Consider the following 22,963-nt stretch of genomic DNA (forward strand, 5'->3'; position numbering starts at 1 on the left):
CCACATTAATGTAGACGAATAAATAAATATTTTTTTGAAAAAACGAAAATTCCGGGTACTTTTTGAACAGACCTCGTATTAGTCCCATTTCCAAATTTTATTTTTTACTATTTTTAAAAAATTCCAGAATCTCAAAAAAGGGGTAAGAAATTGATCCTTTTTTTAGAACAGTCACCGTTTTGTCAAAAATTTATATTTTGACTTAATCTCAGTATATACCGTTGCGACATCATTGTAGATTAATAATCTTTTCTTTTTCTTTCATTTTGGATTACTAGGAGGGTTGCAATTGTGCGCATGGTCACATATCAACTTTTTGAGACCCCTTTTAAAACCTCTGCTAATTTTTAAAGTTATTAACTTTTTTGTATATATTTTGTATTAACTTTTCCCGTAGGGCAAGTTATAGTAACCGCAAAAAAATCGAAAATGAAAATTTTTATATATCTTTACGTTTCAAACCCTTCTGATCATTTTGGCATACCTTTGAAAAAATGGATGTATGTGTGTGTATGTGTATGCGTATATGTATGTGTGTGTATGCGTATGTGTATGTGCGTGTATGTGTGCGGATACAAATTTTCGTCGACGATTTCGATGAAGCGATTTGAATCATTCGATTCGTATTGATAAAGAGACGTGCTGATTAGTTTTTGGCAAAGGCAGGCCTAGCCGTTCCGAAGATATGGGACAAAAAGTGCCAAAAACGGTAACTCAGTTTTTAAGATAACGGAGCGTCCGATTTGAATAATTCAAAAAACATTTTACTTTTATTAACAAGATGAAGAACTGATCCAATTTTCATGAAGGCAGGTCTAGCGGTTTCGGAGATCTAGTAAAAAAAGTAAAAAAAATGCCATTTAGCGGTCAAAAATGATCATTAGACATATGCACATCATATATTATCAGATATTTTATAGAGATTTTAACAATAAGTATAAATTTTGTTTACTTTCCTATGGGTTCCGTACCAATGTTTATCCGTTAGACGGCGACGCGGCGCTTCGTAATTTCGTCTCTATGCAGTTAAAGCAGTACGATTGCTTTGAAAAAAAGTTCAGAATTTCCAAAATATTTCGAAATTAATTTATTTTCAAAGTTTTTTTTTCATAGAAAAAAACCTTGTTCAAAAATTTATAGTTTCTCAAAAATCTATTTTTTTCAGAGTTAGTTTTTTTCAAAAATGTTAATCTTTTTAAAAAAATAATTTTTGGTACATGAAATTCCAACAATTTGCTTTAAGGCACGATGCCATGCGCCCCACTAGTTATTCTGTACTCTTATAACGTTGAGAAAGAAATTATAAAAAAGATAATAGTATAAAAATTGATTACCTTTTTTACGATGATTTAAAAATGACCTAAAATTCAGGTACTACACTAGAATACTCTTATAATACGTATTTATTTTAATACGATTTAGTTGATACAAATTGAAAAATTATGAATTAATAATTCTATTTTATAATTTTCATACTTCATTGAATCAATAATAATTAATTTACTTTTGTTATGCGTAATGGGATATTGTTTTTAAGGAATTGGTTCTTAAAATTAGTTCCCAATAAATCGAGCATAGCACGGGAATTTTTCATAAAGAGAGAGCTGATAAATTTTGTGCAAATTCTGCACTAAAACTTTATTAATCATCTAAAACATAAACATATTAGTGTATACGATGAATGTTTGACAACAGATATAGTTGCCTCAACACACACACACACACACACATATATATATATATATATATATATATATATATATTATACATTACTGTTTAAAGTCACAACTTTTTCAATTCAGTAATAAACACTTTGCGCGTCGTTGTGTTATCAAATCAATTTGTTGAAAGTAACTTCAAATTTGCTTCACCAAAGGAACGATAAAGAAGTTTTTAATTTTTTTTGCATTAATTTCTATTAGAGCCTATATGAAAAGCTTTAAAACTTTCATTAATAACCGACCTGTTTAGAACACTTGTATCTATGAATAATTAATACACAAATAATTTTCATTTTGCTCAGTTCTTTTACTGTATAACATGATTATATGTATATACTTTTATTATTATATATTATATTTAATTATGTAAGTTAATACAGTAATAATGAAGTAGATTTATTACATTAAAATATACATTTTTGTATTTTGAAAATGTAATCAAAACGTATAAATGAAACAAATTATTTTACTAATGAAAGGGTTTTTGTAGGAGGTGGGTTTAAGGAAAGGCAGAAATACTTTTCAACTGTTATCATTAAATCTGTTCTTCAACTTGCTTTTGGCGTTAGTAGTATAAAATTACATTTGATAGAAGAGGTAATTTAGTGCAACAAGAATTTAAATGCAATCTCTTATTTTCTAGTATTTATTAAATATGGGTTCAATTTTATGGTCATCGGTGTACTTGCTGATATCTTGCAATAGTTATCTGGTAAAAAGTATGTAAGAACACAACGGCATGACATACCGGTCTATAAAAAATTAACTTCAACATAACGTAAGATATGTACATACATGTAAAATTTAGAGGTTACGATTTAGTATTAAATCCATCTATAACTCTGCAAACGCAGTCATCAATATATCAAAATTAAAACAAAAATAATATATTAGTTCAAAGGTTATCGAATTTGTTGGTCAACGTGTCCGATGTTTATAGAGTGCTACTACTATAGTTCCCGATAGTTATCAAATAGTCTGACAATTAATTATTCACGCTTTGCAGATGTATGTTTTTTTTTAAAAAAAAACTCATTTATGCTATATATATATATATATATATATATATATATACATATGATTTTTGTATACTAGGGATTAAAATAAGATACTTTGTCGAAGAAACTATATCTCTAAAATGAATTCTGCACCACATCTCGATACTCTGCCAATCGCCTTCGATATTCTCATAAGTTTGTATATACGAATTATAAATATTACTTCAGATATATTTTGTTAACATGATTATGTTATAATTCTAAAGCTGTGTGTGCGCTCGTGCAATTTTAACCTTTTGTGCTCGGTGGTCCTCTTTTGAGGACAACGTAAGTCTAACATATAGCCTATAAGGCGCTCGTTATTTGGTACACACACAATGATTCAGTTCGTGATGAAGCGTTGGGTAGGGCTTCATGCGGCCCTTTAAATATTTTTCTGCGGCTCGTCAAGCATTTCCAAAGTTGAATTTTATTTATTCCACCAACTTCTTTCCATCAATAAATTAATTATAATGTATTTTTTATTGTTGCATTAATTTAGGAAATATTTACTTTTGTTTAATCAGTATATTATACAGTTTATTAGTATATCTCTAGCTTTGTAATTTCTTAGTAAGTGCTGCCCGCCATAAAATTTTGAAGAGGCCCGAGAGTTAAAAAGGTTGCTTATTCTTATATGCAGTTATAAGACAGTGTTTTTTTTTTTCAAAATGTACTAATAGTTGCTTTCGAAGTATTTTCTAACCTTTTTTTATTACATAATCTTTTTTAAAAACGGCAAAACGAACAAGAAATTCGGAATAACAAATAAATCAAATATGCGTAACATACACAATAATATCAAGTATATATACTTTAGTAATACTACTAGTAGATGGCTATAAATCGATATCGGATAAAGTATCAATATATTTTTATTATTCTTTTTGTTGAATGCAAACTTTGCAATAATTAATATTAATAATGATTATCAATATAAATAATCTAAATATGTTTGTTTTAGCCTATTGTTGAGTGGACATCTAGTAATGTCATCGAATGGATGGCAGCCTTAAACTTATATAGATATGCAGATGTATTTAAATCTAAGGATATCAAAGGAACTGATTTGGTCAATTTAGATAAAGAGAAGCTAATGGTAAGATTAAGTGAAAAAAACATCACTTTCAGATAAATATACTATTAATTTAAAATGTGTTATTTTTTAGAGTATGGGAATTAAAGATGAATTTCATCAGAAAGCAATTCTAACATGCATTGAAGAGCTTTGTAAGAATAATCAGCCTATTAGGACCATTTCTCCCGCCTCAGATCAAGTCGATCAAAAAGACGGCCCATCGCACCGTTTACTAGAACATAGTTTTTCTACTTTAGAACGTTGTGATAAGTGCAATAAATATCTTAGAGGACTTCTTCATCAAGGTTTTATTTGTAAAGATTGTGGACTGGTAGCCCATAGAACTTGTAGTGCAACGAACCTGTCACCTTGTCCATCTCCGGGATTAGAACGACATGTCCGTTTCAATTCAGTTTTTGGATTGGCACTTTGTGGCCAATTTAATCCTAAGGAATTATCAGCACCTAAACTTGTTATCCTCTGTGTACAAGAAATAGAATCTAAAGCAATTAGTAACAATTCTCTAGATCTTTACAAGCTTTATAGATCTATGCCGCCCTCAGATCAACTTGCCGAACTGAGGCAAAAAATCAATGAAGATCTCAGTAAAGTGGAATTTTCAGATTTTTCTCCATATTGTGTAGCAACTATTCTCAAAAAGTTTTTAAGGGAATTACCTGATCCAGTGATACCAGTTCAATGGTATGATAGATTTTTGGAGGCATCGCGTGAGTATTGATTTTATTTATTTTATAAGAAATTGGATTGGATAATTTATGAATATGATTTTTTTTTAATAAATATAAAATTCAATTGTATCTAAATAATGCTTATAAATTATATTTTTCATATAGTTGAAGATAATAATGAATTATTTCTAGGTCTCAAAGATGACCAGTTTATTGCTTGTCTTTCGCGTCTGGTGTCTGATCTACCTGAGCATCACAGGAGCACACTTCATTACTTGATGGCTCATTTCTGTAGAATATGTCAATTTCAACACAAGCGAGGCTGTAAAGAGCCTCCAACAATACTTGTTCAAGTTCTATGCCATATATTTTTACGACCTCCCTGGGAAAGGATAATGTAAGCTGAAACACACATACATAAATATATAATTCTGCACATCTATTTTAGTAATATACGTGGTCTGTTCAAAAAGTACCTGGAATTACTAATAATTAAATTTCGCGGGTCTGGAGTGTCTGATTGTCAAAATTTTTTTTTTATTGTGTTGGTATACATGCCCCTAAAGTATGATGAAATTTTCAGCTATATTCACTGTTTACTTTGTCTGTGGTAGTCGCTAAGGTTCGACGTGTTTTTCTGAGCTCGGCGATTTTTACAATGGAAGAATTGAAAAGTCAAAGAATTTGTATTAAATTTTGCGTAAAAAATGAAATAAAGTGTTGCAAAGTGCAAAAATTCACCAGATATGGCTCCGTGTGACTTTTTCCTATTCCCAAAGTTGAAGAGACCCATGAAAGGACGGCGGTTTTCCTCGATTGAAGAAAATCGCTGAGAGTGCTCAAGGACATATCAAAAAGTGAATATCAAGGGTGCTTTGAAAATTGGAAAAAACGCTGGCATAAGTGTATTATATCTGGGGGGGACTACTTTGAAGGGGACCACATTAATGTAGACGAATAAATAAATATTTTTTTTGAAAAAACGAAAATTCCGGGTACTTTTTGAACAGACCACGTATATACAGTAACAGGAATAAAGCTAGACAATTTTAATAAACAATTTTAAATGTTAATTTTACATTGTAGAGATTTCTAATTTACCCCAAATTTTAAATATTTTCTTAATTTTCCTGCTATATTGTTCATTATAATATCTATGCATTTTGTTATTGACAGAAAGCCTGATGATAAAACATAATTAGTTCCGAAAAGTCGTAAATACATACTCTACTATACATTCCTTCAACAAACCTATTCGTTTTTGATTTTCAATTGAGTAATATAATAATTTTGCCATAAATATTTATATATGTACATTAAATTTTTAGACAAGTGGTTTACAATACTGAGGCACATATTCGCATAATGGAGTTTCTTCTATTATATGGCGATTGGGGTGAGAGGTTGCCTGAATTTGCTTCTGCGCCTGCTCTTCCTCCTCGAAAAGTTTCAAGAGTTGGGACAAACCCCTTCACCATTTCTGAAACTGAATCTACTTCTATTACTTCTTCACAATCTTTATTAGACGCGGAATGGTACTGGGGTGACATTACAAGGTAAATTTATTAATCTGTAAATCTGTCTTCTATTCTGAAATAATAAATAACATATAAATTTTGATATTCATATTGTCTTTGATTTTTCAGAGATGAAGTTAAGGAGAAATTAACTGATACACCTGATGGCACTTTTCTAGTTCGAAATGCTTCAAATAAAAATGGGGAATACACCTTGACATTGAAGAAAGATGGTGCAAATAAATTAATTAGGATTTGTCACAGAAATGGAAAATATGGTTTCTCAGAACCATTTACATTTTCATCAGTTGTTGAACTCATTCAATTCTATAGAAATGTTTCACTTTCACAATACAATCCTGGATTAGATATTAAATTGCTATATCCAGTTTCTCATTTTAATCAAGAAGAAGAGACAGCTTCCACAACTGATTTAACAAAGTTAGCTACCAAATTGCTTGATATCCATAATGATTATGTTTCAAAAACTAAGATGTTTGAAGGCCTATCAGAAGATTTTAGTAGAATTGCACATGAAGTAATTATTTTTGACATTCAATTATTTCAGCATATAATTACACATAAATAAAATAATAATAATTATCTCTTCAGGTAAACCTTAAAAAACAAGCTTTGGAAGCATTTACAGAAGCAGTTAACATGTTTGAGGATCAAATAAAACTACAAGAACGTTTTCAAAAGGAAGCACAGCCACATGAGATTAAAAGTCTTGTTGAAAATCTCGACATTTTAAAACAGCGATTAATTTCATTGCGGGAAAGTAGACGTCATTTGCAAGAAGATGTTCAGCAACAAGTTGCATACCACAGAACATTAGATAGAGAAATGACTTGTTTGAAACCTGATATTTTGAATCTCCACAAGCAACGTGATAAACATCAAAAGTATATACCTATTGGTTTATAGTGATTTTTTTCAATTTTTGCATATATTTATTTCTAAATTTTTGCATAATACTCTTTAGATAATTTGAATTATCAGAATTCAGATGGTTAGATTTAGATAATATTTTTTTATAAAACTGTTTTACTTTTTTAGTTGGTTGAAATCACGTGGCATAAAAGAGAACCGCATCAAACAATTACTCGAAGAAGGGCTGAAGGCTTGGTCAAATGAAGAAGATTGCTGGTCCGATGTTGATTCATTGCCTCATCAAGATGAAAATACTTGGAGATTATTGGATTGTTCAAGAGTACATGCAGAACGACTTCTCAAAGACCATCCAAATGGGACATTTTTAGTTAGACCAAGCCGCACAGGGTTGTTTGCATTATCCATAATGTGCAATGACGTTGTCAATCATTGCATTATATATGCCACTGAAAGAGGATATGGTTTTGCAGAACCTTATAATATATATGAGTCTTTGAAGGCTTTGGTTTTACACTATGCACACAATTCCCTAGAGGAACATAACGATTCACTTAAAACTACATTAAAGTATCCAATCTTCAGCAAATCACATGTTATATATGGAGAAATAGTTTACAAGTTATAAGTACTTGCCCTGATAAATCTCTGCGATATATAGATTATTATTGTGTAATATTTTGAAGAATTTTATATCATTACTATATAATGAATAAAGTGCCAGTTAGAAGTACATGTTAATAAGACTTAACACAAATTTATCATAACCGTGAATTTTATATATGTGCGTGAAACAAATAATGATATATGAAATAATTTGTCTTAAATCTTAATAACTTCTTTAAGAATTGGCTGAAATATATGTTTATATTGAAATCATGTGGGTGTGTGATGTTATAGAAATATAATGATAAATGTGATCTGTAATTATTATGATAAAAACAATATTCCTTAATTACCGTTATATATAAAACTCTATTTAAAAATATAAATTGTTTTAATTATATTATATAAGTAAAAATTTGCAAATAATTTTATTTGTAGGTTAATAGTTTTTTATTGTTACATATATAATGCATATAATTATTTAACATAATTGTTGATCTCTAATTAAAGTCAATTATAATAATTTAATTTTGTTTTAATATTTTGTCTTGAAGGTTGTCATTTATTCAATTACAGCATTGCTAAAATATTCTATTAATATATGGAATAATTAAATAAATATAATTGCAGTAGTTTATATTATCGTATCAGCTAGAGAGGCAAAGAGTAACTCATTAACTCAAATATTATGAATTTAACGCATTTGCGACCAGCGGGACCATTCTAATTTGACTAATTTGATTTGGCGTGAACGGCTCCTCGGCTCGAAGTGCCCATGTTGCATTTTGACGTTACCTGGCAACTCAGCGCATGACGTGTAAACATTGATCAGCAATTCAATATGAAGTTAGTAGAAGAATTTCGATCTATCACAATCATATTTTATGTTATTTAAGTAGTTTTCAAATGTACTATTTCTTTAATTTGACAGAATATTTTAGGATTTATGCGGTAGTAACATTTACACTAGTTTATTAAAATGGATAGTAATCGGGATGAGGCTGACAGGTGTATAGAAATTGCTATTAATAATATTGAGCAAAAAAAATTTGATAAAGCTCGAAAGTTTCTAGAAAAAGCTGAACGATTATACTCTAGCCAAAGAGCAAAAGGTTTGAGAACACAATTAATAAAGTCTATCTAATAAAAATTTATTTTGCATTTGTTAATTACATAAGTCTGCAGTAATTATTTACTTTGTACTTCCACTCCAACTTTCTAATGCTAGTTGTCAATATTAACTCACCATTACGCATTTAACTCCAGGTAATATTTGTTGTAGATTTATTAGCCTCCATTAAAGATAAAAATCAAACTTTCTCAACTAACAATACCGCAAATGATTTCAAGGAAAAAAAATCTTCGAATACTTCCTCTTCAACACATTTGACATATAGTCAAGATCAAATTGAAGCTGTGCAAAGAATAAAAAAATGCAAAGACTATTATGAGGTGTTGGGTATAAGTAAAGATGCAACTGATGCTGATATCAAGAAAGCCTACAAAAAACTTGCCCTTCAGCTTCATCCAGATAAAAACAATGCTCCGGGTGCTGCTGAAGCTTTCAAGGCAATCGGTAATGCAGTTGCTGTTTTGACAGATAGTAAGAAACGTATGCAATATGATATGTATGGGGCAGAAGATCAGAGAGTGAAGAGTCAGCGTAGTAATCAAAATGGGTATTCTGAGTATAATTATACAAGAGGTTTCGAATCGGATGTCACTGCAGAGGAATTATTTAATATGTTCTTTGGTGGTGGTTTTCCACAATCTAATATGTATGTACGTAGAGGACATGGATGGAGAAGGCAAGAAGCATCCGGATCTCAGCAACGAGAGGTATGATATTTGGGTTGTTAATGTTTTTAATTATTTGGTTAATTTAGTATCTCTTGGTTATCATTAGAATCACTAAATGTGCATTTACGAAATAAGTTAAATATGTAGAGCAAATTTGAGTGTGAAATAGTTTCTGATGATTATATGTGAATGGCAATCTTTAAAACTTAATTCATAATTTATATATATATATATATATATATATATATATATATATGTGTATATGTGTTTGTGTGTATATTATAATCTATTTATTTTTTACAGCAAAATGGTTATACAGCATTTCTGCAGATGTTACCCATATTATTGTTAATAATGCTTTCAATGATGTCAAGTTTTTTTATATCGGACCCTATCTATAGCTTGCAACAAACACAGTAAGTAATTTAAGATATTTAAAATGCTATTTACTTAAAAAATTAGATAAAGTCCATTAGTGACTTTGTTTCATTCATTGAAGATAAGCATTAAGCTGTCTACCGTTTCAATGTCTGAAAATGATCGACTCATTATTGAAGGCACTTACTTTAAACTATTTACATCCGCCCCATGTTTTTCTGTATCATCATATAATGATTTATATATGAATAACACATATATTCATCATGCTCGTGAAGTATTTATAATTAATAGTATCACGTTAAACATTTTATCACTATCATTTTTTATGTTTAGCCATTATTATAAACATCACATATACACATTAATACATCATTTAATTTTAATATGTATTGAAGTTCACAATTATAATAATAATGAGCAAAACAACAATTTTATATTCTAAAGCAGTATTTCAAGCATTATCTTTAAAATGATTTGCAAAATTGTTAAACTAGAACATTGTAATTTTCTTTCTGTAGATAGTGTAGTGGATAATTCACATGTTCACATGTCTGCAATAAATCGAGAAACATCATTCTTTATACAACTTGTCTAATAAAAGAACATAATTCATTATTTATATGTGATATATTATTTGTGTCAATTCAAAACACCATTTCCGGTGTTGCTAAATTTTGACATCATTTCTTCATCTTAAGATTAGACAGAATAGTTAAGGCCTTAAAGATTTATACTTATTTTTTGACATCAAATTTTATAAACCTAAATAATTATATATATGTATATATTAGTAGTAGTATTTATATATATATATATATATATATATATATATATATATATATATATATATATATATATGCATGCACTTGAGGTAATTGATGAATGCTTAAGCAGTATGTATACAATAAAATTTATCACTATTTTAGGAAATTTGTCGTATATCGAAAGACTGAGTCTTTGAAGATACCATATTATGTGAAAGAAAATTTTCACACAGATTATCAAGGATCTATTCGAAGGCTTGAGGCTACTGTTGAAGAAGAATATATAGTTAATATGCGGCATTCTTGTCACAGAGAAAAAAATTATAGTAAGATATTTCTTATCTACTAGTATATCTATTAGTTTTTTAGAATATTTTGCAATAATTATTTATTATTTTTTTTAGAAGAATCCATGATATGGAAAGCACGTAATTTTGGCGATCCTGCCCTTCATCAAAAAGCTAATCTAATAAAGACTCCATCATGTGATATCCTAAATAGTTTACAAATTAGAAGTAGGGGTTAATGCAATTATAGATGAATGAAGGCTCTTTTTAAATCACAAGTTGAGTATTGTTTCTTCACATAAGAAATTTTTACAATAGTTTTCGACAAATTTTATAAAATTCTACAAACGACTAAATTATTAGATATGAGATACTGTGAGATGTTTTTACAGTTTGAGATACTCTACAAACAGTATGAATGGTTATATATTTATTTCACATACGCTATTTAACACTATATTAAATAATTTGTAAAAATGTAAATTATTATAGAATTTATGTTAATAAACACATTTTTAAATGTGGATGTTTCTTGTAAGATGATGATTTATTTATCAATTTTATTTAATTAGTTTGATTGTTGTATATTGTAATATTTGTGGATCTTCAAACATAACAAAAATATTTTTTGTTGCGTTCTTTATTTTTGTACCAAAAATAATTTGGAACCATTATATTGGATAGGAGTTTGTATTTCAAGATTATTTTAGACGATAGATCAATTTTTATTTCTACAGTTTCGATTGTGTGCATGAAAATGAAAGTATATAATATTTATAACATATGGATGTACAACTATGTTTTATATGCATTACAAGATAATGTATTAATAATGTTCTATTGATTGTTCTGTATTGAGAACTAGATGACAACTTGCATTGATGAATTGGTAAGTACCCAAAAGGTTGATCTTATACATATTATAAAAGATTCGATATTATAACATATTATTGAAAAATACTAAAAAGCAATTCATCATAAATAAAAAATGATAAATATTTAAAAATATTAATTCTGTTTTTGATGTGCAGTAAACATATTTTAACATAAAATATCTATAAAAGAAGAATTATTTTATTTTGTTCGAGTTCTTTTTCTATGAGTCGAAGAACTTGTGACCTAGATTTGCTAGCCTGGCAACACCAATGGTTGTTTCAAAGGTGTCTACATTGACAGAGTTTTTGAGTGTAGCTCGTTCCGTCGTGGTGGTAGCACTTGTCTGTGTTTAGTCGAGTCATTTTCCGTCGTTGTTGCTCTTGCTCATCGTCGCTGTGTAAATTAAGATTGATGAGTGATTCTGAATAGTGCAGTGACTTCGCATTCTGCGAGTGAATTTTGTGTAGTGTTTCCCGTTTTTTACTTTATATTTTTCAATTAATAGTAGTTCGATAAATGGTGGTTATTACTCATGCACTGAAGTCTGGCAGAACCCATTGAGCAATTGTTTTTAGTTGTCGATCGCCCCTTGTACGTACAATCGACAGTTCATATTAATAATTTTATGTCTGTGTGTCCGTGGCGCAAAGTACAAAGATATTTTTTTATTTACCGTTATTGAAATGATAGTTTCTATTGTTAAAAAAGTGGTTAGTGTGCATAAAAATTGTATGGCGTTTTTTTAAATTATGTTTAATGCCATCCGTGGACAAAAATCTCTGTGTAGGGATATACCAGTAAGCTGACACTACGACGCGATTTGGATTAGTAGTTAAGTTTATACAAAAGTAGGTATATGCATGAATCATAAACTAGACGTTTTTTAAATATTATTTTTTTCATGATCGTATTTTTTTAAATACTCATATTTATTTCACTTAATTATATCTATCGTGTAAATTTATTATTTTTTCCATCCTCGCATAAGACGATGCTTTTCTAAAATTTCTCTTAATTGATCTCTGAACCTATATTAAAAATTAATTTTTATGTGCATAATGAATGTAGCTAGTAAATATTGGTAATGCATATGGTACTGTAAATAAATGATTAGTTGTAGACAAGTTCATAGTTATGAATCAAATCGACTCTCAAATATCAGTAAATACGTTCACGGAACCTTTTCTGATTGAATTCTGTATTCGAGTTAATTTATTGTGCGTTACGAATAGTTTGTAAAAGGTGTTATAAACGAATTTGTTAAGCGACCCTTAAGATAAATTCAGCAGGTGATACACCTACAATCATCTGATCATTAAATTGACGTTGTTGCAAGGTGAGCTATCCAACAAGGCCGTTCGGTTACTTTTTTCATTCTTTATTCTGGCTTCGATGGTGTTTGTGTGTGACGCTACGATTTCATTTATTAAGATTTCTAAATGGACAAAGCGTAGCGACATACGCATTCATCATTTGATATTGTACATCATATGGAAGCAACATGCTTTCATTCGTCATTGTATTAACGTGGTATTAATATACATGCATGCAGTATTTTATTTCTCTAGGCATAACCACGTTTCGATACGACATATTTGATTTTACTAAAATTTATTTGAAGCATTCTGACAATTTTTTTTCATTTGTAGATTTCACTAATTAGTTATAGTGCAATTATTTCTACAAAAATAATCATTTAATTAACTAGATATTGATATCATTGTGTATTTGTAACTAAGCTTTTATACTTTTCTTGGAGTTTTAATTTTTTCATTACACATTGTACTGCAATATGCTGTATATGTCCCCTCGCATTGTACTGTATTTTATGTTCATAGTTTAATTTATTATTAAACTATACTTTGAATATATTATTAATTGACCATTTCAACACGCAATCATTTTTCAATATAGCAATATTGAATATTAAAAACTAAATTAAAATTAAATTATTAATCATTAAAAATTACAAACGTCTTTATAAACAGAAAGAAATTTTATGCGTATCTATTTATTTATGAAACCCGTTTTTAATAATTTGAACGGAATTGTAAGTACTGAAATTGCGAGTAATTATTAAAATATTTAATTGTTGTTTATTAAAAATTACAAACGTTTCATTCATAAGAATGAAATGTTATTGTTATAGAATTTTCAACTGTATAGTAATATAATGTAAAGGTATATTTAATCCCTGGTTTTTATTGCCGTACACAGTGCCAGTGCTCGAATTTTATGGGTATCTATTTATTTTGCGAAACACGTTTTTAATCATTTGAACGGAACGTAATTGCTATATTCAACACAAAGTGTTTGTATAAAATTTTCAAAGAAATGTACGTTTTTTGTCATATCATAAAAATATTATTCTTTAAACAGTAGATACTCATAATAAAGTTACATGTGTTTATTTATATTAAAATTTAATATAGCAAATATTTGTGGAGAAAATTTAGTTGTGACTATAATTTGGTAGACTTTAAACCAGTGGTTTCCTTTTTGCATCGCGCCTCCCACTCTTATTAAAAGAAGGTTAGGAAACCCCTAATATTTTAATTTCATGAATACTCAACTGGTCTTATAATTTTTTAGACTACAAATTAATTTTTATTTTATTTTCTACAATTTTTATAATTCATATAAATATGAAAGTTAATTTATTGTATTTTTTTTTTGTTTTTATTTATTATTATTACGTTGTTATAATGTTTTTTTAATTTTTACTTTATACTTCTTAGCATAGTATCTCATAGAATGTAATTACTGTTTTGATTGCTGTATACATGAATAAAAAAGTACAATTATGTATAAGTGTAGAATTTATTTAATATTTCAAATTTTTTAGTTTACTTTTTATAATGGTGTTTCTAAAATAGCTATATGCCCTGAAGGGCTCGCGCCTCATAGGTTGGAAACCACGGCTTTAAACGTCATTATGTTGTATTAACATTATAATATTCATTATTAAGTAAAGAACTATCTTATGAGTTCATCTTAGTTTTATTACTTAAAGTATATAAATTCTTTTGTTTAATTTGATTGTTTTGGCATTTACTGTTAATTGACCTTTGCTTCGCTTTTGTTTGCAACCTGCCCCCTCGGGGGGGGGGGGGGGCACGTACATCTGTTTCCAGAAAACCATTATCAAAAATAGCTCAACATTTTTTGAACGTTATTAAAAAGTCAACAAAAAACAATTAGTTTTTATGAATATTTTTACATAATATTGCATATTAAGGGGGTCTTCCTATGTGACGGCCCATTTTTAGGGATATTTTAGGATTTTTTTTCTACGACCAGTAAATATTTAGAGCTTCAAGTTTTTTTTATCATTTATTAACACATATTTGGACAGTATAAATATAAAATTTCAGCTAAAAATATTCAGTCAAACTAGAGTTACAGCGCTCTGAACACCCCCGCCTCGAAAAAAAGAGCTCCCACTTCCTCCACGATTCCGGCTGATCGGCTTATCTGAAAAAAAAAAAAACTGCGTTTTAATTTGTAGGCTTAAACGGAATGACCGGATAATCAAATGAATATAGAAAAAATGGATTTTTGATAGACATTTGAAATAAAAGTTGCAAATTAGGCGTTTTTTTTTGTTTTTTGCTATAAAAAAATCGAAGTTTCCATGCGTTTAAATATATTGAGTGTGCCCTGTAAATTTCAAGTAATTCGGTCCAGCCGTTTCTAAGATACAATGGAGGAAAGTTTGAAAAACACAGTTTTGAGAAAAACGCGTTTAAAGATAAAATGATCATTGTACTATATACTATATGTATACTTTTTAAATGGCTGTAACTCAAAAACTATTTGAGATATCGATTTAAAAATTTTTAATTTAAAAAAAAAATGTTAATATGTTAAAAATCGAAATGAAAAATCGATTTTTTCAACCCATCACATAGGAAGACCCCCTTAATTTGTAGTCTGATAATCAGTTGAGTATTTATAAAATTAAACAGTTAAAAACATTAAGGCACAACATTTTTTTTAATAGAGTAGGGGGGCGCGATGCAAAAAGGGTTGGAAACTGCTGTATTAAATAATAATATACAAAACTTTTTTTGTATATAATTGCTATCTACATGTCTGATTTACAATCAGTTTATATGTAGTGAAAGGTTGTTAAAATTTTATTCTACTCTAAATGCGTTTGATTTCGAGAGATATATTTTAAACAATTTATTTTAAATTACACTCTAATCATTTAAATACCTATATATAAATTATTTAAACGACTGGGCCTGTCTATTCCAAAAACTAATCCCCACGTCATCAATACAAATTGAATGTTTTTAAATAATTCAAATCGGCTGCTCTGTTTTCTCAACAAATTAAATTTAAAAAAAATATTTGCCAGAATTAAGTGAAAAAAATATATTCATTTATTTTATCCGTAATATGTATTATTCATATTATAATTATGGTACACTTCGATAATTTCCTAATTCAATTCTTTTCTTTCATTTCTTTCAAAATTAATCTCAAAATGTAAAAGTATTTTTTCTTTTAGTTAAGATGAATTATTTGATTGTTCGGAAGTAAATCTTTAAATTTTATGACCATCGCATGTTTTTACGATCATTCATAAATTTTATGGGGTTCGTATCACTGTGGTAAATCCTGCCTTTATCACAGTAGTCCTAAGTTCAACCTTGCGCTTCGGACAACTTGATCTCAAGCAGTAGTGATAATCATTTTTACTCAATGTAGATGAAAATGTTTCCAAGTGAAAATAGATTTTCGGGAAACTGCACTATTCAATGTATCTAAATTTCATCACTAAGATAAAGGACAATCATTGGAATGCCTTCAAATGCTCTTAATGGTTGCTCCTATAATTAGTTATATATATATATATATATATATATATATATATATATATTGCATGAAAATTGCATATTTTCAGTGATTGATTCTTACCTTTCTGTCGAAGCTTTATCAGCTGATTTCAGTAGAATTTCGTTTAGCGCGCCTTGATCTTTTATATTTATATACAACCCATTACTTACCCAGTATTGACGCGCTTCAAAAATGGATCACAGCCGTGAATGCGACTATACAAAGAAAGATACTGGGCTCATAGCCACGCAGGGTCGGATTGTAAATAAATAGTATGTTTCTAATTGGAATCGAGAAAATAGCTCCCTTTTTCTTAACTCGCATGGGAACTTTTAATGATATTGATAAAAATCGTAGACTTATCTCAAAAGAATCGAAACTGAAAATTTTTGCAAATCCTAATGTTTCAGAGATTTCTGAACATTTTGGCATACCTTATAATTAGAAAAAATGAATCTGTGTATGTGTAGTAGAGCGGGTTGATTTAAAAGTCGCTAGGCACATATGATTTTCGGATACTAGGGATCAAAATAAAATACTTTGCTGAAGAAACGATACCTTCAAAATGAATTTTGATGTTCCGTGCATAGACATAAATATAGGGGCTGAATTTTGAAAAATTCCGCGTTGACCCATGCCAAACGAGGATTTTTTGCAATTTTTGTATGGGGGACCTCTAAAGGGAGGTTCCAGGGGGTGAACTATGGGCATGAGTAGATCGGTCTTCCAAAGTTACTGGGGGTCGGTCATGCATTTGGACATTATTCGGGCGCTCTAAATGAACCAAAACAGGATTTTTCAAAATTTGACCCAATCCTTGGGTGAATGCACGGGGGATATCAGAATTCATTTTAGAGATATGGTTTCTTCGACAAAGTATATTATTTTTATCTCCAGTATACGAAAATTATATGTGCCATGCGACTTTTATTACCCATACTAATCGATCTAATGTGTAGTATGTATGTTTGTATGTTGGATACAAATTTTTGTCGACTATTTCGCGAACACGAATCAATCGATTTCCTTAATTCGAAAAACATTCCGTCCCTATTGATTGGGGAGATGTGCTCATTATTTTTTGACCATGGCAGGTCCAACCGTTTCGAAGATACAAGGTAAAAAGTGCCGAAAATGGTAACTCGGAGAACAGAGCGTGCAATCTGAATGATTCAAAAAACATTTTACTAATATTGATGAAATGAAGAACCCAATACATTTTTGGAAAGGCAGTATAAGCGGTTTCGGATATGCAATAAAAAAAAGTATTTTTTTTGATATTTGGTGGTCAAAAATGATTATTAGACATATGCACATCAAATTATCAAATATTTTGTAGATAATGAGTACAAATTTTGTTTACTTTTCTATGGGTTCCTTCTTAATATTTATTTGTTAGACTGCGACGTAACGCTTGTGCGCCTCGATAATTCGTCTTTTGAACTGCTCTGCAGCAAATTTTCAGATTGAAGTTCAAAATATAAAAAAAACAAATTTCTCAAGCCTTTTTTTTTTTCAAAAATTTCGAAATTCTCAAAACTATTTTTTTTCCAGTTTTCAAAAAAAAAATTAATAGCTTTATTATAAATTGTCATGTCAAGATCCAGCAATTTGCTTTAAGGCACGATGCCATGCACAACTAGTTTTTTCAACAATGATCAGGACTTAAGGGTTCTGTGAGGTATAGTGATTTATTTGAAACAAAATATTTTTTTTTTTTTTATAAATTACAATCTGTCTAAATAGAAAGAGATTGAGTAATTAGTTTGACAAATAACATATCAAATTTTAAAAGGAAAACCTATTTTAATTAAATTTTGGTATAATAAAGAAAAAAAAAGAAACTCAAATATATATACAATTATAAACAAAGTACATTACACGACTACATATACTCATAAATACACACGCCTATCATAAATAATATGGTAGAACAACTTATTATTGATTAATGTGTTAGATCTATTAATTGTATTCTTTTTAATCTTATATGAAACAAAATATGTATGCGACTTTTTATACACTTGAAGTGCTACTGAATAACCGTAATAATTTGCTGCATCTTTCCCTGGATGTATATAAAAATATTATTTTCACATACGAATGCATTATTTTCGGCAAACTATACATAACGCGTATGCTGTGTTATTAATCTCGCCTCAGAAGTTGTTGATCGGATTCGACCTTGTCCAACCAGAATTCTTTGTACTTTGTGACTACTTTTAGCAAGTTAATATGTTTGTTTATTTTGATTTACGCATTAAATGATTGTTTTATTTATTTCAGAGTTCGTTGTTCGTTGTTTATATCTTTCTTTTTTAGTTTCATTTTGAAATATTGTAAATAAGTATACGTTATTATTCCAATGTGTTATCAGTTAAACATTGTTAAATTGAAATATGAACACATTTGCTTCAGAAGTTATCGTGCAGAAAATTCTATATGAATAATAGTACTAATTTATAATAAATATTGTTAATTTTTACACTTTTAAATAACTATAAGCAGTGCATTTTTGTACAGCCTCTGTGAATTGCAAAATTTAATATTTTTATGCCAAATACTTTTCAATAAAATAAATAGTTTTGTTCGAAAATAATTTGAAGTAAATGTCCAGCAAAGGCAATGCGTTAGCAAACAATATTCAACTATATATAACATACCAGCATCATGTGTAAGTTTAATTTATTATTTTTATTTTATTTTTCTGACAATTTATAATTTTATACATTGCCGATTTTAAAGTTTAAAAATTAATTAATTTATACTAAATATTATCGTTAGCAGTAACATCTATTACCAATATAAGATGTTAACTGAAATTTAATTTTGTACATGTGAACAATTAATAATAATATTTAATACTTTTAATTCTACTGTTTAAAAAATCGCTGACATAGTTTGAAACTCTCTAAATACTGGTTACGAATTAGTCTCGTTAAGCGGTTTGGCCTCAAACAGAATAATAATTATTCAAAATTTAAGATAGAATATTTGAACGTATTATCGTATAGGTACTCAAAATTATTATTATACAAATTTATTCATTTTCAAAGTATTTAATTTGAATATAAAAGTATCGAAAACGAAAACGCTTTTTGTGGTTGAAACATTCGAAATAAATTATATACATGAGTGCAATTTCACCGAAACCATAACAATAGGCGTATTCTGGGGCCACTATCTTTTATGCAAAACTACTATTTTGTTTGATAAATTCCCGAATGAAAACTTTATATTATAAAAGCAGCCTTCATCGATATTTGAACACATTCTGGCTCGTTTAACATTAGAAATCAAAGTCTCCTTTGAAAGTTATTTTTGATAAACATTGGTGATTAAACTTTGTTATCAACTATGTTTGATTGAACTGTTTCTTGTTATTAACAGTTACTAAAACAACTGATAAGTTTTTGATAATTATCGACGAAACCGTTTGCTCGTAATTAACAAACACGATTCGATTCAATAGTTTAATTAGATTTTTTTGTTAGTTTTCATTCGAAAATTTGAAAACGCATCAATTGAGAATTTGTGATATATCAAATATCACTGTTTATAGTTTTAATATAGATAGCTTATTAAGGTACATATGTTTCTTTAAGCATTTGAGAATCAGTGCGCGAAAAAGCACTCGGTTTCGATTTGTTTTGATCAACCCGATAATTTTTATCTGTAGGAAAGTTCATGCGATTTCCTTACGTCAATCGATATGCTATTCACACCTAATTTATATTACAAATTTTGCTTTTTGCTTTTTCATGCCATTTTCATCGTTTCCACGTTTTAGCCACTGAGATTTAATATTTCGATGTAGTGATATCAGATTTTCACTCGAGATTAATGATTTTAAATATGACGAAGAGAGAAAATTGCCTATACAAAATTGCTTCTCCAATACATATTATTCACACATCATTATTACAAATGTAACTAATATAATCTCGCCAGAAAGACAATGGCCATCCACTAGGTTGCCCCCTAGAAACACTAGGAATGTAAGGAAATGTACATTGCAACTTTATTGTTGTACAACAGTCGAATTGATTTTAGCATTCAAAAATTTTTGTTTGTGTTTTATCCCGGATTTTTAAAAATGTTTTGATTGCCAATATTTTTTTGAATATATTTTAACTAGAAAATTTGAACCGAAAAAATGTGCATATAAATTTTTAGCTCACCAACACCCCAACTCCCGCTCTCACACACATTATATAATCCATTCCGGATTTCGTGCGAAAAATTATGGTCACCTTAATATAGCCCCTCCCGGGCACTGCTTCTTCAAATTAAAAAAAAATCACTGATACAGAATATAACTAGTGGTACATGGCATCGTGCTTTAAGACAAATTGTTGCAATCTCCCGTATCGTAATTTAAACTTTTTAAAAAGCTCAGTAAAGCAATTTTGAAAACGTTTGAAAAATTTGAATATCGAAAAAAAAAATTTGGTATTGGAAGTTTGAGCAATTTGTCTTAAGGCACGATGCCGTGCACCACTTGTTTGCATAACACACATTAAATACTAATAAATTTTTAAAGGTTAAATATGAAAATGAACAGTGTTTAATTAAAAAGTGTCGTTTGTACAAATTATGTACATATATGCCCCTAGAGCATAGAAGGGGAACCTTTGCCGCATAAAATGGTAGAGTTTCTTTTAAGGGGGTATTCTACTGTAGAATTTTGAAAAAATCGAAAAATTTTTTTTTTCATATTTTAAAAGTTTAGTTATTCAAAAATATGTCATTGAAAGGATTTTTCAAAATTACTATTATTTCCTGAGTTATATCCGTTTTAGTAACGTGGCTTCGGTTCGGGTCCGACCGAGAATCAAAACTTTGAACGCGTTTTTCTCGGAACTACTTTTTTCGAGCTGGCGGTAAGGATATCTCGAGTTCTAATGAACCGAATTACTTCAAATTTGGAGAGAATCTTCTCTTTACATCGCTTTATCGTATGGACCTTGCCCAAAACTATAACTTTTCATTTAGTATTTTTAAAAAATACGGAATTGTTAAAAAAACATGAAAAAAAATAATTTTTTTTTCAAACTGCCGCCATTCAAACAAAAATTTTTTTTTTAACTTATCCAAGGTTCATACGATAGCGGCATCTATTATAATTAAGAATCCATCTATTTTTTATGTTTCAAATCAGCAGGAGGGTTGGAATCATGTACGCCAGGACACCCTCTTTTTTTGGGAACCCCCACTTTGACTGCTCATAACTGTGTGAATTTTAATTTATTTTTTTTAATAATTTTTTTATGTAATAATAAAATATCAATAAACAAATGATAAAAAATCGATAGTAAGAATATTATTTGTTTTCTTTATACAGCGCTTCAAAAACCGGGCAAAATTCATGCTTCTACAGTAGAATACCCCCTTAAACAACTATTGTACACCAACGTCAAAATAGTTTCGCGAAAAATTCTACCAAAGACAGTCATATTGTACCATGACGTCAGATGCTAGGAACACAGACTCTAATACGTATAAAATGTTTTTCTATGGTATTTTTTGTAATATTATTTTATATGTATATTATATTTAAAATTTTGCAGTATTATATTTTGTTTTTTTCTATATAATGCAATAAATATTTAAATCTACAGGAAAAAAACTATAATAATTTCACAAAAGTCACTTGAGGTCAATCAACTTAAGCGGCCTCTCTTATTTAAGTGCGGCCACTTATGGTAAAAAGGTTTCCCACCTCTGCCCTAGTGGATTCGAATATTACCGTGGCAACGAAATTTACAGCGCATAGTATGCAGTTTGGTAGCTCGCTCACAAATATAAAATGTGAAGTATATTTTTCTGAATAATACATGGAAAATTATATTATATGAAGAAATACATTTATACTATAACCATATGTACTGTGAAATGAGTTACCACTACGAAGATACACATGACTAGTTATAATATAACTAGTCATGTGTATCTTCGCAGTGGTAAAACTCATTTTATTTGATGCTAGGTTCCCCATACGAAACACACGCGCTGTTTTTGAGCATCGACCTCGTATATGATAGCAGTGCTTTCCAATGTTATTTTATTTGAGAAGCATACATTTTGTTAATCTTATTTTTGATGGCATATTATATGTATATAATATTTGTTCATAAATATTCACTACTTGACCTTGACTTTTTGACCATGGCATACATTTATAAAAACAATTGTAAATGTCACTTTTATGTAGTAAATGGAAAAATAACAGATGAGATATACATATATCTCACAAAAAATGAATACAAAATTTTAACAGATAAGCAACCAAATACCAAGTGAGCATTATGATATTTTCGATTATGCTATAAATCATATTCTGCTGGGCTTTAGTAGTTAACATTTTTTCATTAATCAATTATTACTTTGAACCATGAATGTATAGTTGTTTTTGTATGCACATTCTTTTTCTTGTGTTTGAAAACTTCAAAAGAACTATCCTATTGT

General features: G+C 29.0%; 2 protein-coding genes across 2 annotated transcripts in view; both read left to right on the forward strand.

Moving 5' to 3' along the window:
- The window catches only part of LOC113377820 (phosphatidylinositol 3-kinase regulatory subunit alpha), a gene marked incomplete in the record, with an annotated part of 9,764 nt that extends 1,948 nt beyond the window's left edge, over positions 1-7,816 (forward strand). The window contains 7 exon segments of the mRNA XM_026618246.1: positions 3,723-3,857; positions 3,928-4,564; positions 4,718-4,922; positions 5,854-6,081; positions 6,172-6,580; positions 6,655-6,947; positions 7,102-7,816. Coding sequence (XP_026474031.1) covers positions 3,723-3,857; positions 3,928-4,564; positions 4,718-4,922; positions 5,854-6,081; positions 6,172-6,580; positions 6,655-6,947; positions 7,102-7,561 — 2,367 coding nt within the window.
- Positions 7,817-8,400: 584 nt separating this feature from the next.
- Positions 8,401-11,146, forward strand: LOC113377098 (dnaJ homolog subfamily B member 14). Its single transcript, XM_026617293.1, has 5 exons — positions 8,401-8,651; positions 8,822-9,378; positions 9,643-9,755; positions 10,647-10,810; positions 10,889-11,146. The coding sequence occupies exons 1-5, from the start codon at positions 8,519-8,521 to the stop codon at positions 11,008-11,010; spliced, it is 1,089 nt and encodes a 362-aa protein (XP_026473078.1). The 5' UTR covers positions 8,401-8,518; the 3' UTR covers positions 11,011-11,146.
- The last annotated feature ends 11,817 nt before the right edge of the window (positions 11,147-22,963 follow it).

Source organism: Ctenocephalides felis, unplaced genomic scaffold (assembly GCF_003426905.1).
Source record: "Ctenocephalides felis isolate EL2017-DRISC unplaced genomic scaffold, ASM342690v1 CF-g0.4_SCAFFOLD_01886, whole genome shotgun sequence".
NCBI lineage: Eukaryota > Metazoa > Arthropoda > Insecta > Siphonaptera > Pulicidae > Ctenocephalides > Ctenocephalides felis.

What these genes read in the sequence shown, in the direction of transcription:
- LOC113377098 (XM_026617293.1), top strand. Translation starts at nt 8,519, where the DNA reads ATGGATAGTAATCGGGATGAGGCTGACAGGTGTATAGAAATTGCTATT. An exon ending in CCGGATCTCAGCAACGAGAG is followed by an intron (nt 9,379 to 9,642) that starts GTATGATATTTG and finishes TATTTTTTACAG; the next exon opens with CAAAATGGTTATACAGCATT. An exon ending in TCACAGAGAAAAAAATTATA is followed by an intron (nt 10,811 to 10,888) that starts GTAAGATATTTC and finishes TATTTTTTTTAG; the next exon opens with AAGAATCCATGATATGGAAA.